At 42.8% G+C, this 26606-nt stretch overlaps 1 protein-coding gene across 5 annotated transcripts in view; it reads right to left on the bottom strand.

The window, feature by feature from the left end:
• LOC110501509 (protein TANC1) overlaps positions 1-26606 on the bottom strand; it is a 183539-nt gene that overhangs the window by 64837 nt on the left and 92096 nt on the right. For 4 of the 5 annotated variants that reach the window (XR_016490551.1, XM_090215664.1, XM_036958879.2 and 1 more), the window contains 3 exons: positions 7095-7234; positions 4213-4435; positions 156-470 (listed from right to left, as the gene is read on the bottom strand). Coding sequence is in view for 4 of the 5 variants with exons in the window: in XM_090215664.1 (XP_090071790.1) it covers positions 156-470; positions 4213-4435; positions 7095-7234 (678 nt within the window). In the remaining variant the exon portion in view is untranslated. The remainder of the gene's footprint in view (positions 1-155; positions 471-4212; positions 4436-7094; positions 7235-26606) is intronic. The other variant, XM_090215663.1, reaches the window with a different exon arrangement.

Consider the following 26606-nt stretch of genomic DNA (forward strand, 5'->3'; position numbering starts at 1 on the left):
CTTCCTCTGATGACCCGATACCAAACTCCAACCAGTGTACAAGTCCAGATAACTCCAAACAGTGTACAAGTCCAGATAACTCCAAACAGTGTACAAGTCCAGATAACTCAAACCCTTCTCCACGTCATGAAGCACCCGGAGCAAAGTGTTCTTACCTGCGACAGAGTTGGGCCGCGGCATCATGAGGGACGAGGAGGTGTGTGCTGTGGGGTATGGATCGGGGCCCTCCGGTGGGTGGCTTGGTCCTGCTGCTGCTGCTCCTTCTGCGGCCCCTGCTGGGTACTCTGTCCTGGCCAGGGCGGGGGTCTCTGTGGGCCCGCTGGGGTCTTCCTCGGCCACGGGCGAGCACGTATCGACCCGCACGCTGGGAGCCAGGCCATGGTGCGCGCTGCTCCTCAGGCTGCCATCTTTACTCCATTCCAGGCTGGAGCCGCTGCGGTCATCATTCTCTGAGGAGCTGGTGATGGTGGCTGAGGGAGAGAGGGAGAGGTTATGAGTCTTTAGCGCTCAATGTCTTTTTCATTGACCTTTATCAACACCCTCCACCTGATCTGATATTTACTGCTACATTTAGCCCACTAATGAGAGCTATCCAGCAATCAATGGTGGGTAGATTTATAGCATTCATTTCCTCAATCCAGCCTCTCCCTAGGAAGTTTTTTTTCAGCTTGGTTTTAACCACCATTATTTCCCTCCTTATCAAAGGTCTGCTGAATGGAGTATTCCTCGAAAGCTGCTTTAATAATAGTGTATATAAAGTATGTTTGCCTCCAAACAGTATCATCCGTCCAACATAACATGGTCAAGCTGTGGTTGATTACTTTTGACCAAGGCCCATACTGTAGGTAGTGCACTATGTAGGGAGTAGGGTGCCGTTTGGGTCGAGCCCTACATTTACAGGTCAGGTCCTCTTATATGAAGAGACCACGAGAACACAAGATTTAGGAGGGAGAAAAAGGGGGGGCTGGTGTGGAGAAAAGCCAACTTCTATTTTAGAGTTAAGACAGGTGTTTGCTTACATGAAAGCAAATCCCCTTTAATCCTCTCCTCAGGCCTGGCTGGTCATGCTAAATACAATCACTAAAAGCTGAGGGGAAAAGCAAAAGCCACCGACTAGCAGCTGGGCTCCCAAACAGTGTGATGCATCCCAAATGGCACTGTATCCCCTATAAAGGGAATAGGGTGTCATTTGGGATGCAAAATTGGGTACAGTCAGAGAAATGGGACCGCGTCTGTTTTCGGGAGCATTAGAGTAGACCTACTGTACAACACAGCTAATCTGGATTTCTGAACGGTGCTGTGTGTTGCATCATCCCTAACATTAACATAACAAATACATCTGGGATAACTAACCTGATGCTTGCTTGTGCAAATATTCAGAGATTCAGAAATCACACAATTTTGTAACATTTGATACTCGCTCATAAGCATAATTTAATGAATCACAAAGCTGGAACAAAGTGGTGTGAATGAACAGGTAAAATATCTTACACTAGGTGCTTTATTGTCTCCTTGCTCCTCTGCTTTATAACATGAGTAGATGGTTATGACCATGATTTACAGCATCACGTTTGAGCCTTTTACTTTCGGTTTTGGTCGACCAGCTTCAAACAGCTGTAAAAATTATATTTTATGTTATTGAAATTATATTTCACAGCGATTTAGATGGTACAATGATTCCCTACACTATCCAGGGCTTGTTTTCTCACATAAACTGAAATTGAGCAAACAGTGTAGAATTTTTGCAACCAGGAAATGACTGAGCGATTTCTATATTGGCCACTTACCCTGGTTTCCACTAGATAACACAGCCACAAAGTCAAAACAGTTTTCCCATTTTGACAACAGAAGCCAGCCCACCGGGAGAAATCAAAAGGCGAATATCACAGCCAATCACAACACTGCTGAGTAAGTAATACTGTGAAACACAATTATTCCACTATTATATATTATGGACATTTTCTGAAATTACAATTAAAAATCATAAAATTAACATAATATGCATAGCACCTTTATTTACAACATGAATAACTGCTTATGACCATTATTTACAACTTGAATAACTGCTTATGACCATTATTTACAACATGAATAACTGCTTATGACCATTATTTACAACATGAATAACTGATTATGACCATTATTTACTACATTAATAACTGCTTATGACCATTATTTACAACATGAATAACTGATTATGACCATTATTTACTACATGAATAACTGATTAGGACTATTATTAACAACATGAATAACTGATTATAACCATTCCTATGATACTCTTAAGCCTCCTCTTTCGGATGCCCTCCCTTCCCTGGGTCCCACACCACAACAGCAGCTGAGGGTTTTCATATGTCACTCTGCATCAGTGCACCACACCCTCCCACCCAACGTGCTGTTTAAAAAATCACCCAAATGAATATGGGCTTTTGAAGTAATTGATTCCCTGACTTATCTTATCCTGCTTCTTCCACAGTCCGTTTCAACCACTTCAAAGGCCCCGAATAGTAGTCATCAGAGCTGGGAATCAGTCTCACGGACACCGTGTCCCAAATGGCACCCTATTCCCGGCATAGTGCACTACTTTTGACCAGAGCCCTATGGAATATTGTGCCATATGGAACGCAGCCTACTTGGCTTCTCTCTCTGCCTTTTAAATAATCCAGAAGCCCTACTCACTGGAGGCAATGTTCCGGACCAATGTTATAGCTTGTCCTTCGCTCCCAAACAGAATTCTATGTTTGAAGAAGAAACCTTTAGGCTGCTTGACTCAGCTAGAGGCATAGAGTTCTACAATATTCATTCCACCGAAGAAGAAGTAGGTCCCAGTGATCTTAAGTAGGCTGGGCCACAGGCCTATGTGTCAAGCGTCTCAGACTAGGAGGGCTGATTTGGGATCAGTTTTGCCTTTTCGATCACAATGAATAAAATGACATGGACAGAGAGGAGCTGATCCTAGACAATTTTCCCCCTAGCCCCCAGTGTAATATCACAGCTGCTAAGTAATTCATGCAGCACTCCTACTCTGAGACGCTTGATGCAGCTCTCTGTCTCAACCTGGACGGTATGGTAGTCAGTAGCTAGGCACGGCAACGCGCTATACACGCTGCTTCACTATGGCAGATACAATATCACAGCCAGCATGAATTATTTAGCAGCTGTGATATTGCACTGGGGGCTAGGGGGAAAATAAGTCACTGTAATCAATTATGTCAACAGCAGCACAGGATTTGCATTCGGGAGATGTATCACTGCCAACAAACCAAGTCTGGCTTGGCCACATAAAGGGCCACGACCTCGACAACAGCTTACCATTTGTCATTTAGATCAGCAGAGGCTATTGTAACAGGTTGTCTTTTATCTTCATTTTATCTTCATATAGGCCTAATCTGTCTACCTGGGTGACCGTACAATAGGGGATAGAATCTCGATGTCCTAGTTAGACGCCTCGGAAAGAAGGAGAAGGTTAACTGCTTTTGTCCTAGTTTGGTCCAAATCAACTGGAGCCTTGAGAAATGAACGTCACCATCCAGAGAAAAAAAATATTTTGTGACAAACTGCTCTGTAGGTCCAGGTTCAAGATTTCCGAATGGATTTCTAGTAGGTTTCACTGTCCCTGAGACCTTTAAGCAGAAACCCCAGAGGAAATGAATACAGTGATAAATCATCTTCCTGTCAGCCTGTGTAAATCCCCAAATCTCCTAAAGCCAGTGCTGCCAGATAAACAGAGAAGTCACCATGCTGTTGAAACTGTCACCACCACTACTCTCTAACACACCACTAACAGCTCAATACAGAACTGATAAAACAGACACTGACAAAGTAGAGGAACAACAATGACACCTACACTTTTCATTCAGAGCATCCATAAAAGGGTAAAACAAAGATGTTGGATTAAATGAAGGTTATAAGTATATATGTGTTATTAATGCTAGATTGGAGTGGTCAGGGTAATGCAGAGTTATCCTGTTGATGACGCTAGTGTCATGGGACATTCTAGGTCCACTCCTATGGGAATTGTGCATAATGTGAATAGTACTGAGGAAAGGCTGCGTGCTTGGGACTAAACGACTGAGTCAGTCAAATTCTGTCCCAAATGGCACCATATTCCCTATAGTGTACTACTTTTGACCAGAGAGGCCTTGGTGAAAAGTAGCGCACTACATAGAGGGTGGGGCTGAGATACTGACAAGCAGTCCGAGTGTCTCTCACCTATGATCCCGCTGTCCTTGCTCTCGAGCGTGGAGCTGGGGCTGGTGATGGTCCCACAGGGGCTGGCGTGACTCAGGGGAGGTCTGCCGTGACCACTGCTGCTGTGTCTGAGGCTGTGGCTGGCGTTGCTGTTCAGGGTGGAGCACGGGCTCTCTGTGCTGGGGGACGTCGTGCTACTGGTCAGACTGGAGCAGGGACTGATACCCTGACCAGTCACTGAGCACTACAGGAGGAGGAGGAGGAGAAACATATTTTATTTGGCTTCACTGATCCCACATGGCAGTCAAATATACACTGAGTGTACAAAACATGTCTCTTTCCATGACATAGACTATCCAGGTGAAAGCTATGATCCCTTATTGATGTCACTTGTTAAATGCACTTCAATCAGTGTAGATGAAAGGGAGGAGACAGCTTAAAGAAGGATTTTTAAGTCTTGAGACAACTGAGACATGGATTGTGTATGTGTGCCATTCTGAGGGCGAACGGGCAAGACAAAATATTTAAGTGCCTTTGAATGGGGTATGGTAGTAGGTGCCAGGCACACCGGTTGTTGTCTAGTTCTGCAACGCTGCTGGGCTTTTTACGCTCAACAGTTTCCAGTGTGTATCAAGAATGGTCCACCACCCAAAGGATATCCAGCTAACTTCACACAATTGTGGGAAACATTGGAGACAATAAGGGCCAGCATCCCTATGGAACGCTTTCGACACCTTGTAGAGTCCATGCCCGACTAAATTAAGGGGGGGGGGGGGGGGTTGCAACTCAATATCATATTGGCGTTCCTAATGTATGGTATACTCAGTGTATTCCTGAAATACATTGTTAATAAAAACACAGGTCTATGAATTCGTTGTTGTCGTCATCATTATCATCATATTGTAAAACATGATAAGAGAAGAAGAGAGAGAGCAGAGAGAGGAGGGTTGAGCAAAGTAAATAATACTACAGCAATCAGTATGAATGGAATTTCATAGCTACAAAGTTTAACAATAAAAACGTTCATATTTTTCACATGGGAATAAAGAGCTTTTCTCCTTATATGGGAGCAGACCGGAAAATATGATCCAAGTCAATTCGCTTTTTTTAACCAAAGCAAATAACCCGAATCATGTGCAAGCAATACAAATTCCTGGACAAATATAAGCAGTTCACATGTGAGCATGACACACAAGCTGAAGGCATGAGCTCGCTCGGTAAACAAAGCGAGGCTTTCAAAACAGCAAAATCAAGTCCAAAACGAGACCTGAACGTATCCCAGAGTAGGAGAGTAGGAGGGCTGATCAAGGATCAGGTCCCTCCTGTCCAAACTAATCTGATTCATTATGATCTAAAAGGTCTTTCAGACAAGACTTGAACAACTGATTGACAACTTGCAATATGGGCCATACAATGAGACTAAAACCAGAAGAGCTCAGCCCATGATTGATCACCATGCTCTTCCTGGTACTCAAGTGCTAATGACATAACTTCAAACTCTAGGTTTGTCCCCTATATTGTCCTCTCAGCTGCCTGCCTCCCTCTCCTCCATCCAGTATGTACATAAGTCAGGATGGGGGCTTGATGGCTGGAGTTAGCGTTAGCGCCTAGCGGTGTGCTACATGCCTCCTCCCTGGCGAGATCCCCGGGCTGCGTCCCAAATGGCAACTTATTCCCTTTTCACTGCACTAACTTTGGGCTATGGGCCCTGGACAAAAGTAGTGAACTATATAGGGAATAGGGTGCCATTTGGGATGAAGCCCCGCAGCCTGCAAACAGTTCCTCACCAAATGGCTAACTCTTCCTCATCGTTTCCCATCTACATCACAATTTAGCATTCTGGAGAACAACACCAGCTAAATTCGGGTCATGGCCATATTGATAAGGGCACACAAAATAAAAAAACTTGCAACGGGAAAACAAAAATGAGCGTTTCTTCTTGGACAAGTTTTGGTTTTCCTCCCTGTTTCAGTCTGTTTTCTTCCGTTTGTTGCCTAATGATTACAGCCCATGTAATGTGGAGAAAAGGCTAAGGCAACTTACACCAGACAACATACCACGCTGATGACATAATAGTTTAATGGCATTTACTCTAGGGCAGAATAAACAGACGACGCGTTTAAACTCCGATAGTAAAACAGCTGTGTAGAAGTAACTATTCCCTCATACACCAACGAATAACTAACAGACGATCAACGCCTCCAGGTGTTTCTCTCTGAAGCACAGAGAAGAACATCCTTCAAGGCTGCTGCTGAACAAAAAAACAGCCCAAACTCATTGTTGCCCTGATTTCTTGGGTTTCTCACCTTGACATCTCGATGAATGAAGATGATTCATGGAATATAAGCTTAAAGTGACTTAAATGACTGATTCTGGCCCAAAATGTGCCAAAGAAGCGTGATGCGTGTAGAGGGAAATCAAAGGAGTGCTCTGTTCTTACGCTGAGCCCCGGACTAATTAGCAGAGCAAAACAAACTGAGCCGAAGACTTGACATAACTCTATTTCTGGACATAAGCACGTACACTCGTATTACATACTCAAGTGCCCCTGCAAGAGCTACTCAAGTTACCCTAAGACCATCACACTGGATACCTCAGGCTCATACACCAACACACAACAGTAGATTACTTAACTAAACATTCCCTTTGTGCACACACAAAACACATCTGAGAACATGTTGAGGTTAGAGTTACCCTTATCTGCTGCAATTAGAATCATTCCCGTGGTAGTAGTGAGACTTTAATCCAAGTCCAAAGAACCAGGGCAAAGACAAACTGCACCAAAATAAGCATCCTTTCTTCTTTCCCTTCTTTTCACACACTCTCCCCTCCCCTCCCTCCTTCTATCTCTCTATCTCTGGTGTTGTGCGGCCGCTGCAGCAGCTGCCGGGGAAATTAAATACCTTTTTTTCATTCTTGTCTTCCATAGGTATGCGAGCCGTGCCTGGGATCCCTTCTCCCAGTAAGAAGCCCAGCCTTGTCATCAGCTCTTGAGTGGCAGGGGAGGAGGAGGAGTTTGTCTCTTTCTCAGCTTGCAGCTCTGCTGTGTGAGAGATGAGAAATAAATCATGTTAATATTCCCATGCAGGCCAACCCAGGGCCAGTGACCGGCTGAGCCCCTGCTGCACGCACACCCACAGACACACACACACAGCTGCTGGGGTTGCGCAGGCAGGCAGAGAGGCACACACACTGACACAGAGGTGGATACAGCCAGCGTGCAGCACAGCAGAGTACAGCTCAGTGCAGTACAGAGGCGGTACTCCGCAGGCTACGCAGGTTCAGCCTGCCTCATTAGGAATGCTGTGACTGTGCCTGTCTCTCTGCAACACGTCCAGGGTGCCATTCTGCTCGGTGCTGCTGCTCATTGTTTACAGCCCTCACTCACATAGCCTCCGAATATCAATGAAGAACCGAATACAAAAAGGATTCCGCTTCTAACTTCGGTTGTTGTCTCAGTCCCTCGCTACTGCTTGTGTTGGGTGGATAACATTTTATATTTCTGGGGCCAAATTTCATATTGACAAGCTTTGGATGCTACTGTGCTAAATCCTCTTATATATACAGATATAGGATCTTAATTTGACCAGTTTCTCACAGCAGGAAAATAATCCTGCAGCAACAGTAAATGTGAATTATTGTGTGGATTATAATGAATGGACATTTTTGTAGGGGTTGATACATTTTCTATTTTTAGGGGAAATCACATCTGACATTTTTAAGCAGAAAATACTAAATGTATAAGTGTTTATAAATGTTGAATATACGAAATGTTTGCATTTCATGCTGTGCTGATTGATCAAATTACGATTCTACACCTGTAGCCTACTGTGTGTATTAATGATGTTTCAAAGAATGCACATATTGCTTTTCATTATCAATAAAAGCATGAGCTAACAAAGCACCGACTTACAAGCTCACTGCAAACCTATACATCCTTAGGGATCTATAAAATATGTTACATGTTTTGCCTCATTCCGTTTAGATTTACCCCAAATTACATTTTCTCCATTTTGTTTTTCTAGGTTTAAGTTTTTCATATTTTTACTCTCAAAATCACACTTTTTTAATAGAAAAACAGAGCTTTCTAAGCCGACAACAATGCTTAACCCACATCAGGAGACCACTTTTGAGGTCTGGGAAAAATCGAAGAAATGTAGATTTTTGGGTGTAGTTACCCTTTAACTTCTTTGGGATAGGGGGCAGTATTTTCACGTCTGGATAAAAAGCGTGTCCAAAGTAAACGGCCTGCTACTCTGGTTCAGAAGCCAGGATATGCATATTATTAGTAGATTTGGATAGAAAACACTCTGAAGTTTCTAAAACGGTTTGAATTATGTCTGTGAGTATAACAGAGCTTAATTCGGAAACCCCGAGGACAAACCATCCAGGATTTTTTTTTTTTTTAGGTCACTCTCTTTTCAATAGGGTTTCATTGGGACTCTAGAATTCTAAGGCAGGGGCTTGCAGTTCCCATCTCTTCCACTGGATGTCAGTCTTTAGAAATTGGTTGAGGTTTTTCCTTTGTGTAATGAAGAAGTACGGCCATCCAGAACGAGGGTAACTTAAAGTGTACTGTTAGATAGAGGCGCGTGACTAGAAATGCTCGCTACACTTTGCTATCATCCTGTATTGAACATTGTTTATCCCGTCTTCAATTTTATCGATTATTTATGTAAAAAAAGTTGTAATACAAAAGTAGTTTGAAATGTTTGGACAATGCTTACAAGTAATTTTTTTTATATTTTGTAGTCACAAGTTGCAAGTTGGAACCAGTGTTTTTCTGGATCAAATAAATTGACATTTTGGATATTATTCGACCGAATTAATCGAACAAAAGGACCATTTGTGATGTTTATGGGACATATTGGAGTGCCAACAGAAGAAGCTCGACAAAGGTAAGGCATGAATTATATTTTTATTTCTGCGTTTTGTGTCGCGCCTGCAGGGTTGATATACAGTGCCTTGCGAAAGTATTCGGCCCCCTTGAACTTTGCGACCTTTTGCCACATTTCAGGCTTCAAACATAAAGATATAAAACTGTATTTTTTTGTGAAGAATCAACAACAAGTGGGACACAATCATGAAGTGGAACGACATTTATTGGATATTTCCAACTTTTTTAACAAATCAAAAACTGAAAAATTGGGCGTGCAAAATTATTCAGCCCCCTTAAGTTAATACTTTGTAGCGCCACCTTTTGCTGCGATTACAGCTGTAAGTCGCTTGGGGTATGTCTCTATCAGTTTTGCACATCGAGAGACTGACATTTTTTCCCATTCCTCCTTGCAAAACAGCTCGAGCTCAGTGAGGTTGGATGGAGAGCATTTGTGAACAGCAGTTTTCAGTTCTTTCCAGCAGTTTTCGGTTCTTTCTTCACAATAAAATACAGTTTTATATCTTTATGTTTGAAGCCTGAAATGTGGCAAAAGGTCGCAAAGTTCAAGGGGGCCGAATACTTTCGCAAGGCACTGTATGCTTTTCTCTCTTTGTTTACTGGGGTGCTATCCTCAGATAATAGCATTGTTTGCTTTCGCCAAAAAGCCTTTTTGAAATCTGACACGTTGGCTGGATTCACGACAAGTGTAGCTTTAATTTGGTATATTGAATGTGTGATATCATCAAAGTTGAATTTTATAGTAATTTATTTGAATTTGGCGCTCTGCATTTTCACTGGATGTTAGCCAGGTGGGACGCTACCGTCCAACATATCCCAGAGAGGTTAATTCAGGTGCGCACCAGCAAGAGACTGTTGTTTGGTTAGCTATGTTTCTGTAGCGCTCATGTGATTGCAGAGTTTGCTAAACAAATGGCTACTGGAATGATGCAAATAATCAAGATATCATTCTGCCAGATATGGTACTTTGCAGTTAACATTTAATTGAGGAGGTTTTTGCGAAGGCCTTTCCATCTCTACCAGAACATGGTTATCATCATTGCTAACAGCTACACATACACTACCGGCCAAAAGTTTTAGAACACCTAGTCATTCAAGGATTTTTCTTTAATGTTACTATTTTCTACATTTCGCAATTTTTGGTTCCAACCACTGTGTCTTTGTGAGACGCGGTGTGAGTGAACGGATGATCTCCGCATGTGTATTTCCCACCGTAGAGCATGGAGGAGGTGTTATGGTGTGGGTGTGCTTTGCTGTTGACACTGTAAGTGGTTTATTTAGAATTCAAGGGACACTTAACCAGCATGGCTACCACAGCATTCTGCAGCGATTCGCCATCCCATCTGGTTTGGGCTTAATGGAGCTATCATTTTTTTTTCAACAGCATAATGACACAACACACTGTGTAAGGGCTATTTTACCAAGAACGAGCATGATGGAGTGCTGCATTAGGTGACCTGGCCTCCACAAGCCCCCGAACTCAGCCAAATTGAGATGGTTTGGGATGAGTCGGACCGCAGAGTGAAGGAAATGCAACCAACAAGTGCTAAACATATGTGGGAACTTCTTCAAGACTGTTGGAAAAGCATTCCGGGTGAAGCTGGTTGAGATAAAAAAAAAATGTATTTGACCTTTATTTAACTAGGCAAGTCAGTTTAGAACAAATTCTTATTTCAATGACGGCCTTGGAACAGTGCCAAGAATGCCAAGAGTGTGCAAAGTTGTCATCAAGGCAAAGGGTGGCTATTTGAAGAATCTCAAATATAAAATATATTTGGATTTGTTTAACACTTTTTTGGTTACTACAGTGCCTTGCGAAAGTATTCGGCCCCCTTGAACTTTGCGACCTTTTGCCACATTTCAGGCTTCAAACATAAAGATATAAAACTGTATTTTTTTGTGAAGAATCAACAACAAGTGGGACACAATCTTGAAGTGGAACGACGTTTATTGGATATTTCAAACTTTTTTAACAAATCAAAAACTGAAAAATTGTGCGTGCAAAATTATTCAGCCCCCTTAAGTTAATACTTTGTAGCGCCACCTTTTGCTGCGATTACAGCTGTAAGTCGCTTGGGGTATGTCTCTATCAGTTTTGCACATCGAGAGACTGACATTTTTTCCCATTCCTCCTTGCAAAACAGCTCGAGCTTAGTGAGGTTGGATGGAGAGCATTTGTGAACAACAGTTTTCAGTTCTTTCCACAGATTCTCGATTGGATTCAGGTCTGGACTTTGACTTGGCCATTCTAACACCTGGATATGTTTATTTTTGAACCATTCCATTGTAGATTTTGCTTTATGTTTTGGATCATTGTCTTGTTGGAAGACAAATCTCCGTCCCAGTCTCAGGTCTTTTGCAGACTCTTCCAGAATGGTCCTGTATTTGGCTCCATCCATCTTCCCATCAATTTTAACCATCTTCCCTGTCCCTGCTGAAGAAAAGCAGGCCCAAACCATGATGCTGCCACCACCATGTTTGACAGCTGTGTTCAGCTGTGTTGCTTTTTTACATAACGTTTTGCATTGTTGCCAAAAAGTTCAATTTTGGTTTCATCTGACCAGAGCACCTTCTTCCACATGTTTGGTGTGTCTCCCAGGTGTCTTGTGGCAAACTTTAAATTACACTTTTTATGGATATATTTAAGAAATGGCTTTCTTCTTGCCACTCTTCCATAAAGGCCAGATTTGTGCAATATACGACTGATTGTTGTCCTATGGACAGAGTCTCCCACCTCAGCTGTAGATCTCTGCAGTTCATCCAGAGTGATCATGGGCCTCTTGGCTGCATCTCTGATCAGTCTTCTCCTTGTATGAGCTGAAAGTTTAGAGGGACGGCCAGGTCTTGGTAGATTTGCAGTGGTCTGATACTCCTTCCATTTCAATATTATCGCTTGCACAGTGCTCCTTGGGATGTTTAAAGCTTGGGAAATCTTTTTGTATCCAAATCCGGCTTTAAACTTCTTCACAACAGTATCTCGGACCTGCCTGGTGTGTTCCTTGTTCTTCATGATGCTCTCTGCGCTTTTAACGGACCTCTGAGACTATCACAGTGCAGGTGCATTTATACGGAGACATGATTACACACAGGTGGATTGTATTTATCATCATTAGTCATTTAGGTCAACATTGGATCATTCAGAGATCCTCACTGAACTTCTGGAGAGAGTTTGCTGCACTGAAAGTAAAGGGGCTGAATAATTTTGCACGCCCAATTTTTCAGTTTGTGATTTGTTAAAAAAGTTTGAAATATCCAATAAATGTCGTTCCACTTCATGATTGTGTCCCACTTGTTGTTGATTCTTCACAAAAAAATACAGTTTTATATCTTTATGTTTGAAGCCTGAAATGTGGCAAAAGGTCGCAAAGTTCAAGGGGGCCGAATAATTTCGCAAGGCACTGTACATGATTCCATATGTGTTATTTTTCTACAATGTAGAACACATTTTAAAAATAAAGAAAAACCCTTGAATGGTGTTCTAAAACTTTTGAGCGGTAGTGTAGACATACGCACACACACACACACACACACAGACACACACACACACACACACACACACGTCACACCCTGATCTGTTTCATCTGTCGCTTATTTTCCCCAGTGTATTCATCCCTGTGTTTCCTGTCTCTCTGTGCCAGTTCGTCTTGTATGTTTCCAAGTCATCCAGCGGTTTTTCCCGTTCTCCTGCTTTTTGCAGTCTCTAGTTTTTCTAGTCCTCCCGGTTTTGACCCTTGCCTGTTTCTGGACTTTGTACCACCTGCCTGACCATTCTGCCTGCCTTTACCACGAGCCTGTCTGCCACTCTGTACCTCCTGGACTCTGATCTGGTTTTGACCTTTTTGCCTGTCCACGACCATTCTCTTGCCTACCCCTTTGGATTATTAAACATTGTAAGACTCCAACCATCTGCCTCCTGTGTCTGCATTTGGGTCTCGCCTTGTGCCTTGATAACACACAGACACAAACAGATGGGCATTCCTGTGCTGTTGCAGGAAAATACAAATCACTGATGCATTTTGTTCATGTCTTATGATTAACTTGAGCAAATCTATGCCTTTTCTAATGAGTTCAATACATTAAGTTGATTTCCAACTAATTGTTTCAATAAATCTGAATTCTGTTTTAATGTCTAGATTACGTGAATCTGTCTGCTGCTGGTATTCTGTATGTACATTACCTCAGCATGTACATGAGGAGCCAGAGGAATATGGCTCCACATACGGGGGGCTATCCCCCCTAAGGGCAGTGCAAGGCCTGGACTACAGTAAGTTATTACCCTGCATTCTGTCAGCACCTCTCCTCCCCCCCTCTCTCTTCCAGTTATTAATAATGCTGGCAGTCCCTCTGATTAAATACAAACCCGTCCAGCCACATAATGTACTGCCAAGACGTAATGAAGTCAAAACTAATGCCACCATACATGAACGAACACACAAAGGCACACACAATCTTATTTACTACTGTGGTGGCATCGGAAGCAAGAACAATCTAACCATTTCATTCATATGAAATCTGGTAATGGACGCAGTCTATGCTGATTTGACGTAACGCTAAACTCAAAACCAGAGGCAACTTGTGACCCCCTGCAGAAACCACTCTGCTACCGTGAACATGCTTACTTCTCTAATTCCCTTGCAAAGGTTGTATTACCATCATACTGTGGGCAGAAATTCTACAGCATATTGGTTGAGAGGGAGGATGTTCTAATCCTGGAATGATGCCTTGGGTTCTGTGGTTCCAACCTACTTGAGCAATACATGTGGTGAAATGGAACGAGGCAGAGTGAAGAGAGGGGGAGGGAAGGATAGAAATTATGGAATATCTCATTACTCATTATTAACCAAGGAGACCCCTCCACCAACGCTTCCTCTCCCTACTCTTTCTACTCCTCCACTCCACCCCCCCTCCCCTCTTTTGCACTATAACTAATTTCACTTCATTTTAATTTCACTCATTTCACACAAACACTGCTTGGCTGACTTCTCTCTTCTCCAAAGTCTGCAATATATTTGCATACTAAGGAGTGCACCTGTTGCACATGGGGATGTGTGAAACTTACTCCTCAGCCTGAAGTGTCTGAATTGCTAGCTTTTCTCATGGCGCTGACTGGTAAGAAGCTTCAGGAGGGTTATCACGTGTGCTAGCTAGCAAGGCAGAGGATGTGCCGAATCGGGAGAAAGTGGTACTCGCTAAGCAAGCGGCGTGATGTCTTTTACACACCATCCCCACACCCCTTTAGTAGGCTAGACTACACTTTGGTCATGTTTCTGCCGGGCAAGGAGAGATGTAAGTGTAAGGATATTTCCCAAATGGCACCTTATTCCCTATATATTGCACTACATTTGACCAGGACCCCATATGACCGGTTGCTGGTTCATACTATACTGTAATGTAGCTCTGTTCTGTTCAGTGTACAGCAGTACCAGCAAGACGGATACAGAGCACTAGCCAGCCAGGAGACATCTGTTACATCTGCAATGTCTGCACAGGCTGTTAACAGGTGCCCTTTCAATGCCCCAGCAGCCTACGTTAAACATTTAATTCAGTGCACAATGTTCTGTTATAAATAATGGACCTGTGAATCACTGACTTTGTTTTCCTATGAATACTGCTGTCTATAAGCCGCTGCATTGACATTGATATCATTCCCCCCATTTCAACAGCTGGAATGTTTATATACTGTGATTTTAATGGGTTTTTTTCTGCATAGAAAAGTATTGAGCGTGTTTTTCGGGCCGCCTATGTCTAAACAGTAAAACAAATATATATATAAAAAAGTTGTCTCCGCCACATGGCAAAATGTGTAGAATTGCAGGAAATTATTTTTAAACAACAGTTGGGCCTCTAAAATGTGCAGGTCGGATACCGCACAATTGGCTAGGCCCATTGGCAATCACCCACCACACCCACCACCTAAGCCCCATTTTGATCCAGAAAAAAAATACTGATTTTCAAGCTGATTGCAGTTAGGAATGGGTAAGAGCAAGGCATAAAATTAACCTTTTGGTTCACCAGCCACTGTGGCAGGTAGATTTAAAAATCTACCAGCAACCCAGATTTTTTACCAGCCAAAATAAAAACATTTGCCGCTAAAATTACACCAACGATGCTGCACCAATGATGGTGCTACTGCAAACCCCACCATGTTCTCAGTATAAATGGCAGTACAAAGCATGTCGGCGTCACATCAACGCCACTGTTTACGACACCGTATTCTTTACCAGTTACTGCACCACTGTTTCCAGGTAGCCCTCCCAGACCTGACCAGGGACCGTATTCAAAGTGTCTCAAAGTAACATACGCTGAGTGTACAACACATTAGGAACACCTGCTTTTTCCATGACATAGACTGACCAGGTGAATCCAGGTGAAAGCTATGATCCCTTAGTGATGTCACTTGTTAAATCCCCTTCAAATCAGTGTAGATGAAGGGGAGGAGACAGGTTAAAGAAGGATTTTTAAGCCTTGAGACAATTGCGACATGGATTGTGTATGTGTGCCATTCAGAAGGTGAATGGGAAAGACAAAATATTTTTTTTTAAATGATCCTAGATCAGCACTCCTACTCTGAGATGCATAGTGAATACGGGCCCTTGCGAGCTCCCACATCAGAACCAGGCTCAGCAGCAATCAGACCAAATGGAGGGTTTGGGACGGGGCGATGCTGCATCCATCAGGGAGCCCTTTATTACCGGGCCGTGACAGGCCGCTCCATCAGTGGCTCCTCTAAAGCTCTAAAGATCCACCTGCCTCTGAGGAGCAATCACTACCTTTGTCCTGTCTGTGGCTGAGTCCCACAGCAAACTCTATTCCCTATATAGTGTACTGGGCTCTGGTCAAAAGTATTGCACTATAAGGGAATAGGCTGCTATTTAAGACGCAACCTGTGATTGTGCTGGAGCTGGGGTCTGGACCAGACGACAGTCAACAGCAGCAGGGCTAGAGGCTGGTGGGGATTGAAGCACAGACGCAATGTAAATCATCATTACACACTGTCTGTCTGGGGAGTCTTTGGGCAGAGCATTTTTATCTCTAGGCAGATCCTCTCTCAAATGGTCCATCCTTCCTGTATACTCTGGTGTACTACCTACCGGTCCCTTTTCATTGGCTGTGATGTCCTAGCTATCTCCACACCCAAGCATTCACGGCAATTGCAAATTTGATAGCCTCTGAAGTCTTATCTGGGCTTAATTGCCTACAATGTGACATTGGCTATTATCTGTGTGATCGCTAATGCGTGTTGTTGATGGTGGGGCCGTCCATCCAGGGGGAGGGGAGATAAACATGCTACCTGTAAAACAGGCCAGTTTGTAGAATATAGACTAACCTTTGACACTGACGGGAGAGTCCTTCTAGCCAGTCTATATCCAAGCTATACTAAAGGACATATTAATCAAATCAAAGTTTATTTGTCACGTGCGCCGAATACAACAACCTTACAGTGAAAAGCTTACTTACAGGCTCTAACCAATAGTGCAAAAAAAAAAAATATTAGGTGAACAATAGGTAAGTAAAGAAATAAAAACAACAATAGCCTCGCTACAAAAGTAGTGAGGCTACATACAGACACTGGTTAGTTAGGCTGATTGAGGTAGTATGTACATGTAGATATGATTAATGCGTCTCTTAATGCGTCTCTTTTGATGTGACAGGAGCTTTAATTAGATGACCCCTGCTCCTGGGAGGAGGGAGGAGTGACCTGTGCCCCTTACGAAAATTGACATAAATCATGGTTTTGGCGCCTTACGAAGGATCATTCAGTAAGAAGCATGTCAAACAAACATGTAGGCTGTGCTACTCACCGAGTATGGAGCGAGAGAGAGGGGGGAGGGGGGGAGTAGGAGAGAGAAAGAGAGAAAGCTGGGAGCTAGTTAGCGAGAGAGGGAGAGAGAAAGAGAGAAAGCTGGGAGCTAGCTAGCGGTGCTCTCAGGCAGAACCTGCCTTGACTGTGTTAATGCTGCCAGGCTCTTTTACCTGAGGCTGTGCAGTTTAGTCATCACAGAGCTGGCACAACAAGGGGTATGCGTCCCAAATGGCACCCTATTGCCTATATAGTACACTAGTGTACTGTACTAGCTCTGGCCAAAAGTAGTGCACTATAGGGAATAGGGAGCCATTTGGCACACACAAGGGCTCTGAGGTGACAGGTCCACTCACCAGTCACCTCCACAGCTCCTAGCTCTTATTAGGATCCTATAAAGAAGGCATCTCTGTGCTCTCCTGTCTCCATGTCTCTGTAGGTTTGTGGAAGCTCGGCTGTGGGCAGGCCTCTGGGCATGGAATGATGGCTCAGGCACTTTAGCGACACACTGACACACACCGAAGACACCGGGACACACACCTCAGTTCTGGCATAGAAGAGCCGCACTCGTAGATAGGCTCCATATACTGTAACCCTGAAGTTGTAATTTAACCAGTTTAACACTTCCCATTAAAAATAACACTAGACTGATAAGAAATGGCCGACAGTGTGACCCACCAGAAGTGAAATGGCAAAGTCGCTGATTGAAATGGCAACCTGTTATCATTTTCAAACCAGTCGGAGACTAACTGGGACAACTGACGTGCTGTGTACCGCTGTGTGTGCTTTGTGAAATTGGGGTCACCACGCTGAGCCGCAACACTTTAGGCAGTAATGATGCAGCTGCATGGCTATCCTGACAGCTGTGGCATTTATACCCATAATACCTGTAATGAAAACAAATCTGCACATTAAGTATGCATGAGATACAGCAGCCTTACATCATCCCTATGACAACAAATCAAAGCTAATCAGTGGGACTGTGGGGCAGCAGAGACACTGGAACACTCCTCCTCATTATGAAGCCAGAGATGGAACAGTGCTTTGTTTTAACAGCAGAGGAGTCGAGAACAAAGGTGAACGTTGTTGATTTTGTTGATTTATTTGTTCATTATTCCATTATGTCCAAAAATGTGCCTACTTACGTGTAATTGTTATTACAAAGCATGTGCCTGTTGAAACTTTTCAGGGTGTCATGTAAAAATAAAAACTATTCTGGACTGATGAAATTCTAGATAAATCCAAAGAACCAAAATATAAACATAACATGCAACAATGTCAAAGATTTTACTGAGTTACAGTTCATTGAAGGAAATCAGTCATTTGAAATGAATTCAGCAGGCCCTAATCTATGGATTTCACATGACTGGGCAGGGGAGCAGCCATGGGTGGGCCTGGGAGGGCACTTAGGAGCCAAGTTCCAGACAATCAAAATGAGTTTATCCCCTCAAAAGGGTTTTATATACAGACAGAAATACTCCTCAGCACTCCTCTACCCCTCCTCAGACAATCCTGCAGGTGAAGAAGCAGATATGGAGGTCCTGGGCTGACGTGGTTACACGTTTACAGGGATGTAAACACATTTGTGCACAAGATTTGAGAGAAAAAAGCTTTTTGTGAATATTGAACATTTCTGGGATCTTTTATTTCAGCTCATGAAAAACGGTACTTGTTTGTTGAATGCTTGGTATGTCTGCATTGTCAGGGTTTTTTGTTTCCAAGAGATGGATGCAATATGCTTTTCTAAGCACTTGTCTAAAGCAAAGCTATCAAAGTTCATAACTGGTAATGTCTTATCAAATCCTCCCCTCAGTGTCTCGGAATGCCAGGTTGTTTTCTAAATTGCACCCTACATTACCTAATACCTATATAGGCCCTGTTCAAAAGTAGTGCAATATATAGGGAATAGGGTGCCATTTGCGACGCAGCCTACCTTTTGGGTACAATTTTCAGTTCATTATACCCTGAAAAAAATTAGTGTTTCCCCTAAAAGAAAACATTGCTGCGGTGGCAACGGTCTTGGAAGGGGGAGAGGTGGGTTTGGGCAGCACGGCTTAAATCAATAGAGAGAAGAATTAGCTCATTTCCTGCTATTCTATACATTTTGCCATGGCTAGTTATGTGTTTTTATGCACAAACATTATAACAAAACCAACGGGGACCTTGGGACCTTAATCCAGCCAAAAAATACTCCTAAATTCCAAATGTTCAATTCTCCCTGACTGCCTAGCTTTTTTATTTTGGTGATTTCTAGTTCTCGGAGATTATATGAATAAAACATATATACATCAATTATCTTTTTTACATACTTTGACTGGTTTTAGTCATTTAAGTTTACACTGAATGTGTTTTTTTTTCATCCCGAAAATGTATTTGAAAAATTGCGTAATAATTAGCAGCTGCGGTGCTAAATGAATGCAGGGGAAACACTGACTACAGAGGTATGGGTCCATGACCGTCTGGGTCCTGATAGTCAAACAGTAGCACACAAATGTCATTAGTGGCTCTTTACACTCATTGCTGAAACCAATTCTCTCCAGTGGTTTAGGCCTAGGCTACACAGGGGTGGGGGGGGGGGGGGGCTAGGCTGTTGTCTAAAGTCAACAGAAAACTGATATTGGGTTTAGTGTCATCTACTCTACTAATGCTCATACCTTCATCCCATGGGGTTGAGAGGCCTTCAGTTGGACAAATGAAGCTCTAATGGAGCACACACACACACACGCACACGCACACACTTTGTGTGTCGTCATGTAAAATGGCTTTGGCAAAGAGTGCCCATCACACAAACTCCACGAATAGTCACAAGACAGAAATAAAGAACCATAAAACAGGTGGTAAATAGACTGTAATATTGAATTACGTATAGTCCTGCTACCAGTTAAGATCGTATCAACCCTAATGCATGACTGCCATGCACTGTAAGACCTAGGCCTATCAACAGTAAACCAATATGTCTGTCTAACCATGTCTTGTGAATTATGTCATGTGATATAGCCTAAGTCAGTGGTCACCAACCGGTCGATTGACCGGTCGATCGTCAAACATTTCTATAAAAACCCACCGGTCTTGGCACGCCGGGTAGGCAAAGTGTTCAATTTTTTTTGTAGAATTGTATGTGTCTGAAGGTACAAACTCTGCCTATCCGGCGGGCCCGGAGAGCAAATCACACTTGAGCTTGTTTTGGCTGATTTCATGGGGCTATAGATGACAAAACATCTGAATCTGTTTCCCTTCCATTTGGGACTTATTTTATAGTACTGATCAACAACATTTGCATAGAAGTAGCTTATTTGATAAAACTGGGTGCTGTCTCTTTAACCAGTAATGACGTCATTCAGGATGCAAGAGGCAGAGTGGAGGCTGCTGAAGGGTATCAAGCTCATAAAGCGAGACGGTGGATGGTGGTTGGAAGAGAGCGTTTGTTTGAAATTGAAAAGCGGTGCGGTAGCGTTTGATAAAGAAGAACGTCAAGAAGAAGCAGCTGCTTTATAAGTGGGATGCACTGTTGAGTGCTACATCCCGAGGGGTTCATCCTGATTGTACGGAGATTGTGACAGCCGGTTAAATGGCGTCCCTTGACAAGGCAAGAACAAGATGTATGTCAGGAGAAGTGCAATATTATCACAAGGGGGAATGGAGGGAAAAAGAGAGGCAGAGGAGGTCTAAGAGAGAGGGAGGAAGAGGGTGAGCTTGAGTCGGTTAAAAATGGCGGGAAAGGGGAGATGGTTTGTTAAAGAAGAATGGTAGAAAGTGTAAGCAGAGCGAGCTGAAGGCAGGAGGAAAAATGGAAGTGAATGAGGTCGAAGTACCGGAGGTGGTAGGTGTGGTGAAGTTCTTGGGGGCCGAGGCTTGCACTGAGGCTCAGGATAAAGATGAGTCTGACAGTAGGAGTGAAGTTTTTGGACAAAGTGTACCCTCTTGCCTTTTAGCTGATCCATTTGTGGTTTCAGGGTGGGTGAAAACAGAGTTGGGTGCTGTGGAATCAGTGAGGGTAACCAGAAGTGGTCTTGTGATAGTTTGTGTTTCTACTGGTCAGAGGGAGAAGGCGCTCCTCATTAAATGAATTGGGGCAAGAAATGTGTTTTGCTCTCAAGAGTGTAGCAGTAAATGTAAAAGTTGACCAACTGAAGGGGAAGATTCCCGGTGTTCGTGATGCTTGTTGTTTGGTCCGACACAGACAGGGTGGAATGTGGTAAAACACAAGTCATTGTCTGTTCTTTTGAGTTTTGATGTTGAGTCTTTGCCCGACAAAGTGATGTTAGGGTATATAAGTTATCCTGTATGAGCTTTTGTGCCAAATACATTACGTTGTTACAGGTGTCAAGCTTATGAGCATCTGGGACAAAGAAGTGTGTAGCATTGGGTAAAGTATTGATATGTGTTAATTGTAGGGTTGCTCATAGGGCTGGGGATCAGAAATGTACCGTGCGAGAGAGGCAGGTTGAGGTAGTGCAGAAGTTGTCATATGTGAAGGAAGTAGAGGAAGATGGGTCAAGGGGGAGGGATCCTGAGAGGAGTGGTGTGAGTAGTAGAGATAAACCAGTTCAGAGGGATAGGCCAAAAAGTTATATATGTTTCAGTAAGATTGGATTTTTAGCATTTATAGCAATGGTTATCAACTGTTCTGCAGGGATGGAACGTAAGTCGCAGAAAATTGAGGTTGTGGTGGCAGCTGCAGAGAGGTATTTGGGTGTGAGGTACTTGACATCAGAAGAGTTACAGGGTGTGTTAAGTGGTGGTGTCCCCTCCTTTCAGGTTGTTGGCCTGAGGTAGGTCTAAATAGATTGAAATCGTGGAGTAGGGTGGTGTTAATTTTATTTATTTTTTTATTTGTGAGTGTAGTGTTAGATGGTAGGGTATTTGTTTATTTTTTCAAGCAAAGTATAAGGTACTCTAAGTCTAGTAGCTGGCGGTAATGCAACATTTATTGGATCCAACCGCCCCACCAAAGAAGAAGAAGCCGAGTCAAAGCCCTATTCACAGACACAGTCAGTTCGCTGAGGAAATAGATTGTCTTGGGGAGACGTGAGAGAGAGACTGATTAAGTGAATTAATAAAGTTACGGGTGGCAATCAGCTTTGAAATCAAAATATTTTGCGTTATGGTTTGCATATTATCACAAACAAAGGACTAGTGTAGTGAATTGATGTTAGCTTCAGCTGTCAGCTAGAAAGGAAAGTTAACCTATAAAGCTGGAAGACACCGGTATCTTCTTTGCATTGTAAAGTGTTCTAGCCTGTTTGGACATTGTTTTGCGAACAGTAATTAACAGTTTCAACAATTCTACATGCCGTGTCGCATTATTCAAGTGTGTTAAAACATATTCGGTATTGGTGTCCCTTCCACAGGACGGTTGAGCTAACGTAGGCTAATGTGATTGGCATGAGGTAAACAACAAGAATATTTCCCAGGACATAGGCATATCTGATATTGTCAGAAAGCTTAAATTCTTGTTAATCCAGCTGCACTGTCCAATTTACAGTAGGTATTACAGTGAAATAATACCATGCTATTGTTTGAGGAGAGTGCACAATTTTGAACATGAAAAGTTATTAATAGCAAATGAGGCACATTTGGTTAGTCTTGATACACAATTTGAACAGAAATTCAATGGTTCATTGGATCAGTCTAAAACATTGCACATACACAGCTGGCATCTAGTGGCCAAAACCTAATTTGCTCCTGGGCTGGAATAATACATTATGGCCTTTCTCTTGCATTTCAAATATGTATTTATATTATCTTTTACCAGATCTATTGTGTTATATTCTCCTACATTACTTTCACATTTCCACAAACTTCAAAGTGTTTCCTTTCAAATGGTACCAAGAATATGCATATCCTTGCTTCAGGGCCTGACCTACAGGCAGTTAGATTTTGGTATGTCATTTTAGGTGATTTTTTTTTTTAAAGGGCGGATCCATACTTCTGTGCATGATGAGTGGGGAGCTAACATAACAGCCCAGACTCCCAGTGCAGACTGAGTGGAGCAGGCACGGTGCTTTCGCACTATAAGGGGACATTGGTTGCGCTGATAGATAGACTTGATCCGTGAGACACATTTGACAGAAGTACTGAAAGTAACAAAAATTATAATACCAAATCGTTTATCATGTTTTAGTATCGAAAAAGTTTCAGTATATCGTGCAACACTACCCTAGGGTGGCAACAAATACATTCTAATGGGGCTTTCTCTCTTCTGATTCCATTATAGTATTCAATCACACTTCCACTAAAAAATAAGTTTAATCATTTTCAACAATATCTGCATTTCCTTCACTCATTTATAATAATTTCTGTAAAATATCTGTACAACTTTTGTTTAGACTTTGTATGATTTTATTTTGTGAAATAATTATCTTCCTCTATAACCAGGTTTCCATCCAACCATTTCATGCAGATTAACTACCTGATGCATGAAAAATGTCACGACCGGGCTGATAGAAACAGGATATCCCGGTACAATTTTATAAATGCCGACAGACAATTTGTTTCGTTCGACATGGTGGGATCTTTTTGTGTCTATAAAATTAATTATGCGAGAAATGTCGGAGGAAACACCTTTATGCGTAAATATTCCTATAATAACCATCATTTGGAAACTTGGAGTCACACGATGACATGTTGTTCAGTCCTCCCACTACAACTCGGGAAACCATGTAGTTTATTAGGCTACAGATAAAAATATGTTATGTTGAAATTCACAGGGTGGGGAAAGTATATGTGATGATTTCGATACTCCTATCAATAAATATGTTATTCTGTTGACATGATGATCGATGCTTGGCTGATTTTAGAATATTCGCATGAAAATTGGTTGCAAATGGGATGGAAACCTAGTTTATGACCATGTATTATCAATGATCAATGGCAGTTCTTACTTTGTGCCAATTTCCAAGGTGCATTGGCATCCGCACTGCCTCACAGGCAAGATTCATGGCACAAAAGTGCATGTGCGCACCCGAAGCAGAGATGGATGAGGAAATGAGACACCCACTCGCTGTATATATGTTTATTATAATTTTGGGGGTTCAATGAAAGTCAATGAACTAAGTAGACCAGACCCAACTGCTACTGTCTATGGGAGACACGCCTTAAGTAAACCGGAACTGAACTTTTTTTCTCCAATGATAAACGGACTGAGTGAACTATCTTCATTCATTCACCATCTTTGCCCGAAGCTCTTGCGAGCAAATTTGCCGTTCTCAACGGTTAGCAGTCACTTACTGGCAGTAAGAATGGACAAGTGCCATACATTTTCGGGTTTCATCAGTCAGTAATTACATTTATATTACATTTAACAAACAAAACACTGACAAAACTCTATGCAAGGTAAAGTAACAATCCAAACCGGTCTGTGCATCAATGCCGGTATATAATAAAATGCAATTTTTGGTCAGTCTCAGCGGACGGATGGAGGGAGGGATAGCAGAGAGACGTGAGAGACTAACCCTCCGCTGAGATTAGCCATCAGACGCATCAGTCCAGTAATTTTTTTTCAATTTATGCTCACTCAGCTGTGCCTCATAAGTAATACAACAACGGATCTATTACCGGTGTAATCATATACCTCATGATTTGAAACATACTTTAAAATGGTCTGAGGAGAACAACATTGGCAGGAGAATTCAAGCATAGCCAATATGCGGTGATAATGTATTGGGCCTATAGCCTACTGCACAAACCTCATTGCTACAGAACTGTTTTTAATAGGTTCATGTTGCATAGGCTTATGTTTTTAAGTCATGTTTATGAGTGGTAGATCTTGACTTGCATTTTGACTCAGAAAATGATCTTGACTATTAAAAGGTTGGTGACCACTGGCCTAACTGAAGTGTTTTTGGGAAGCGTTGTATGTATGCCAGGAAGGCCTGTATTGTTGCCAAATAAATGTCCCTATGGGAAAATACATTATTCATTCATACAGCATTTGAACTAAACATAGGCTAAATGTCTTAATAGATATGAAAGATGCTGTGATGTCTCTCTTCTCTGATCTGCTACTCAGTTTAGGCTTCTGATGATGAGTCATTTCAGACTAAGAATGGGAGATCAGAGTCCGTATGTGCCAAGCGTCTCAGAGTAGGAGTGCTGATCTAGGATCAGGCCCTCCTTGTCTATGTGATCTTATTCATTGTGATTTGAAAGGCAAAACTGATCCTAAACCAGCACTACTCTGAGTAGTTTGACACACAGGAACTCTGGTCAAGTGTCAGACTTAGCCATATAAACCACCACATTTTGCTATGCTACCAGTACTGCAAGGCTAAATCCTCCTCCCTCAATTTGTGACGGTACAGTAGGCTACATCATGTCACAGAACCCCAATGCCTTTTGATAATGGTAGAAATGTGTGGGTGTTTTGAAAACCTCAACGATGACTATTCCAATGGTAATTGACTGAACAGCCGAGCGGCATTATTCAATTCAATCATAACACAGCAATATGTGAAGGGTTTGACCTCGGGAAGGCCTGCAATAAACTGTCTGTACAACAAATGAGCCACTTTGCAGAGGAAACTAGGAACAAGGCAGAGAGGATGTGGAACCAAAATGGCTACCAGTCCTAACTGACAAGCGTCCTCATCAAGAGGTATCCAAGGATGAAAATGAGTTCCTTGTGCTTGCTCCATCCGAATAGACGTTTGTATCTCCTCCTAGCCTGGAGACATGGAACAATAATAATTGGAAACCACTCTGCTATTCAAATAATTGTAGGAAGAGGCAAAGCAAAAACAACATAATTATCTTCTATCTCGGCAGGCAGGCAGGCAGTTTACAAGACGATAAACTTAGCAGCAGCCCTGGCAGTGAAGTGGTACAGGGGAAGGATGAGGGAAGGAGGGGGGAAGTCTATCTGAGCCCCCACTCCCTGCCGAGAAGTAAATGATCCAGCCGGCGCTCATTAGCAGCTTGGGTTACGTTACCAAACAGTGGAGGAAGTTTAATGAACACTTGATGAATGCTGCTCGCATCTCCAGTTTCCACACAAGAGTTCAGAGGTGGAGGAGAGATGACATCTCCCATTAGAATGCACTGGCCGCTCCACAGGCGGCAGGTAGTGTAGATGTTAAGAGCCTTGGGCCAATAACCGAAAGGTTGCTGGTTCGAATACCAGAGCCGACAAGGTGAGAAGAAAAAAATCTGTTGCTGTGCCCTTGAGCAAGGCACTTAACTCTAATTGCTCTAGGGGCACTGTACAATGGTGACCCTGGCCGTGACTCCACTCCCTGCCGGTGTCTCAGGGGGAGGTAGGATACACAAAAAAACACACACACATTTCCATTACACACCTGTGTGTAACAGGCAAATACAAGCACCTCACAAATATTATTATAGTGCACATTCCACAACTATACTACAGCTAGCTAGCCCGGTGTTGGAGCAGAGGCTGCTTTCTGCATGGAAGGGCCATCATGTGGATGGATAGGCGGGCAGGATGGAGTGTGGGAGTGTGGAGTAGGGGAGTGTGCAGAAGAGAGTGGAACAGGTAGAGTCAGTGGTATGTTAGAGAGGTGTTAGCACAGAGCTTTCCCAGGCAAACTAGGAGGTGGACATGACAGGGCAATTGTAACCACCCTGCTGCCGCTACGCATGTGTGATTACTGCTATTAGCGACAGACAGTTGACACTTGTCAAGTCAAAACAAAGAGCCCTTTCACTCACGACACTGCACACAACCTGTACTTAACGTTGAGGGACAGACAGACACTC

Source organism: Oncorhynchus mykiss, chromosome 22, assembly GCF_057628025.1.
Source record: "Oncorhynchus mykiss isolate SJ-2025 chromosome 22, ASM5762802v1, whole genome shotgun sequence".
Lineage (NCBI taxonomy): Eukaryota > Metazoa > Chordata > Actinopteri > Salmoniformes > Salmonidae > Oncorhynchus > Oncorhynchus mykiss.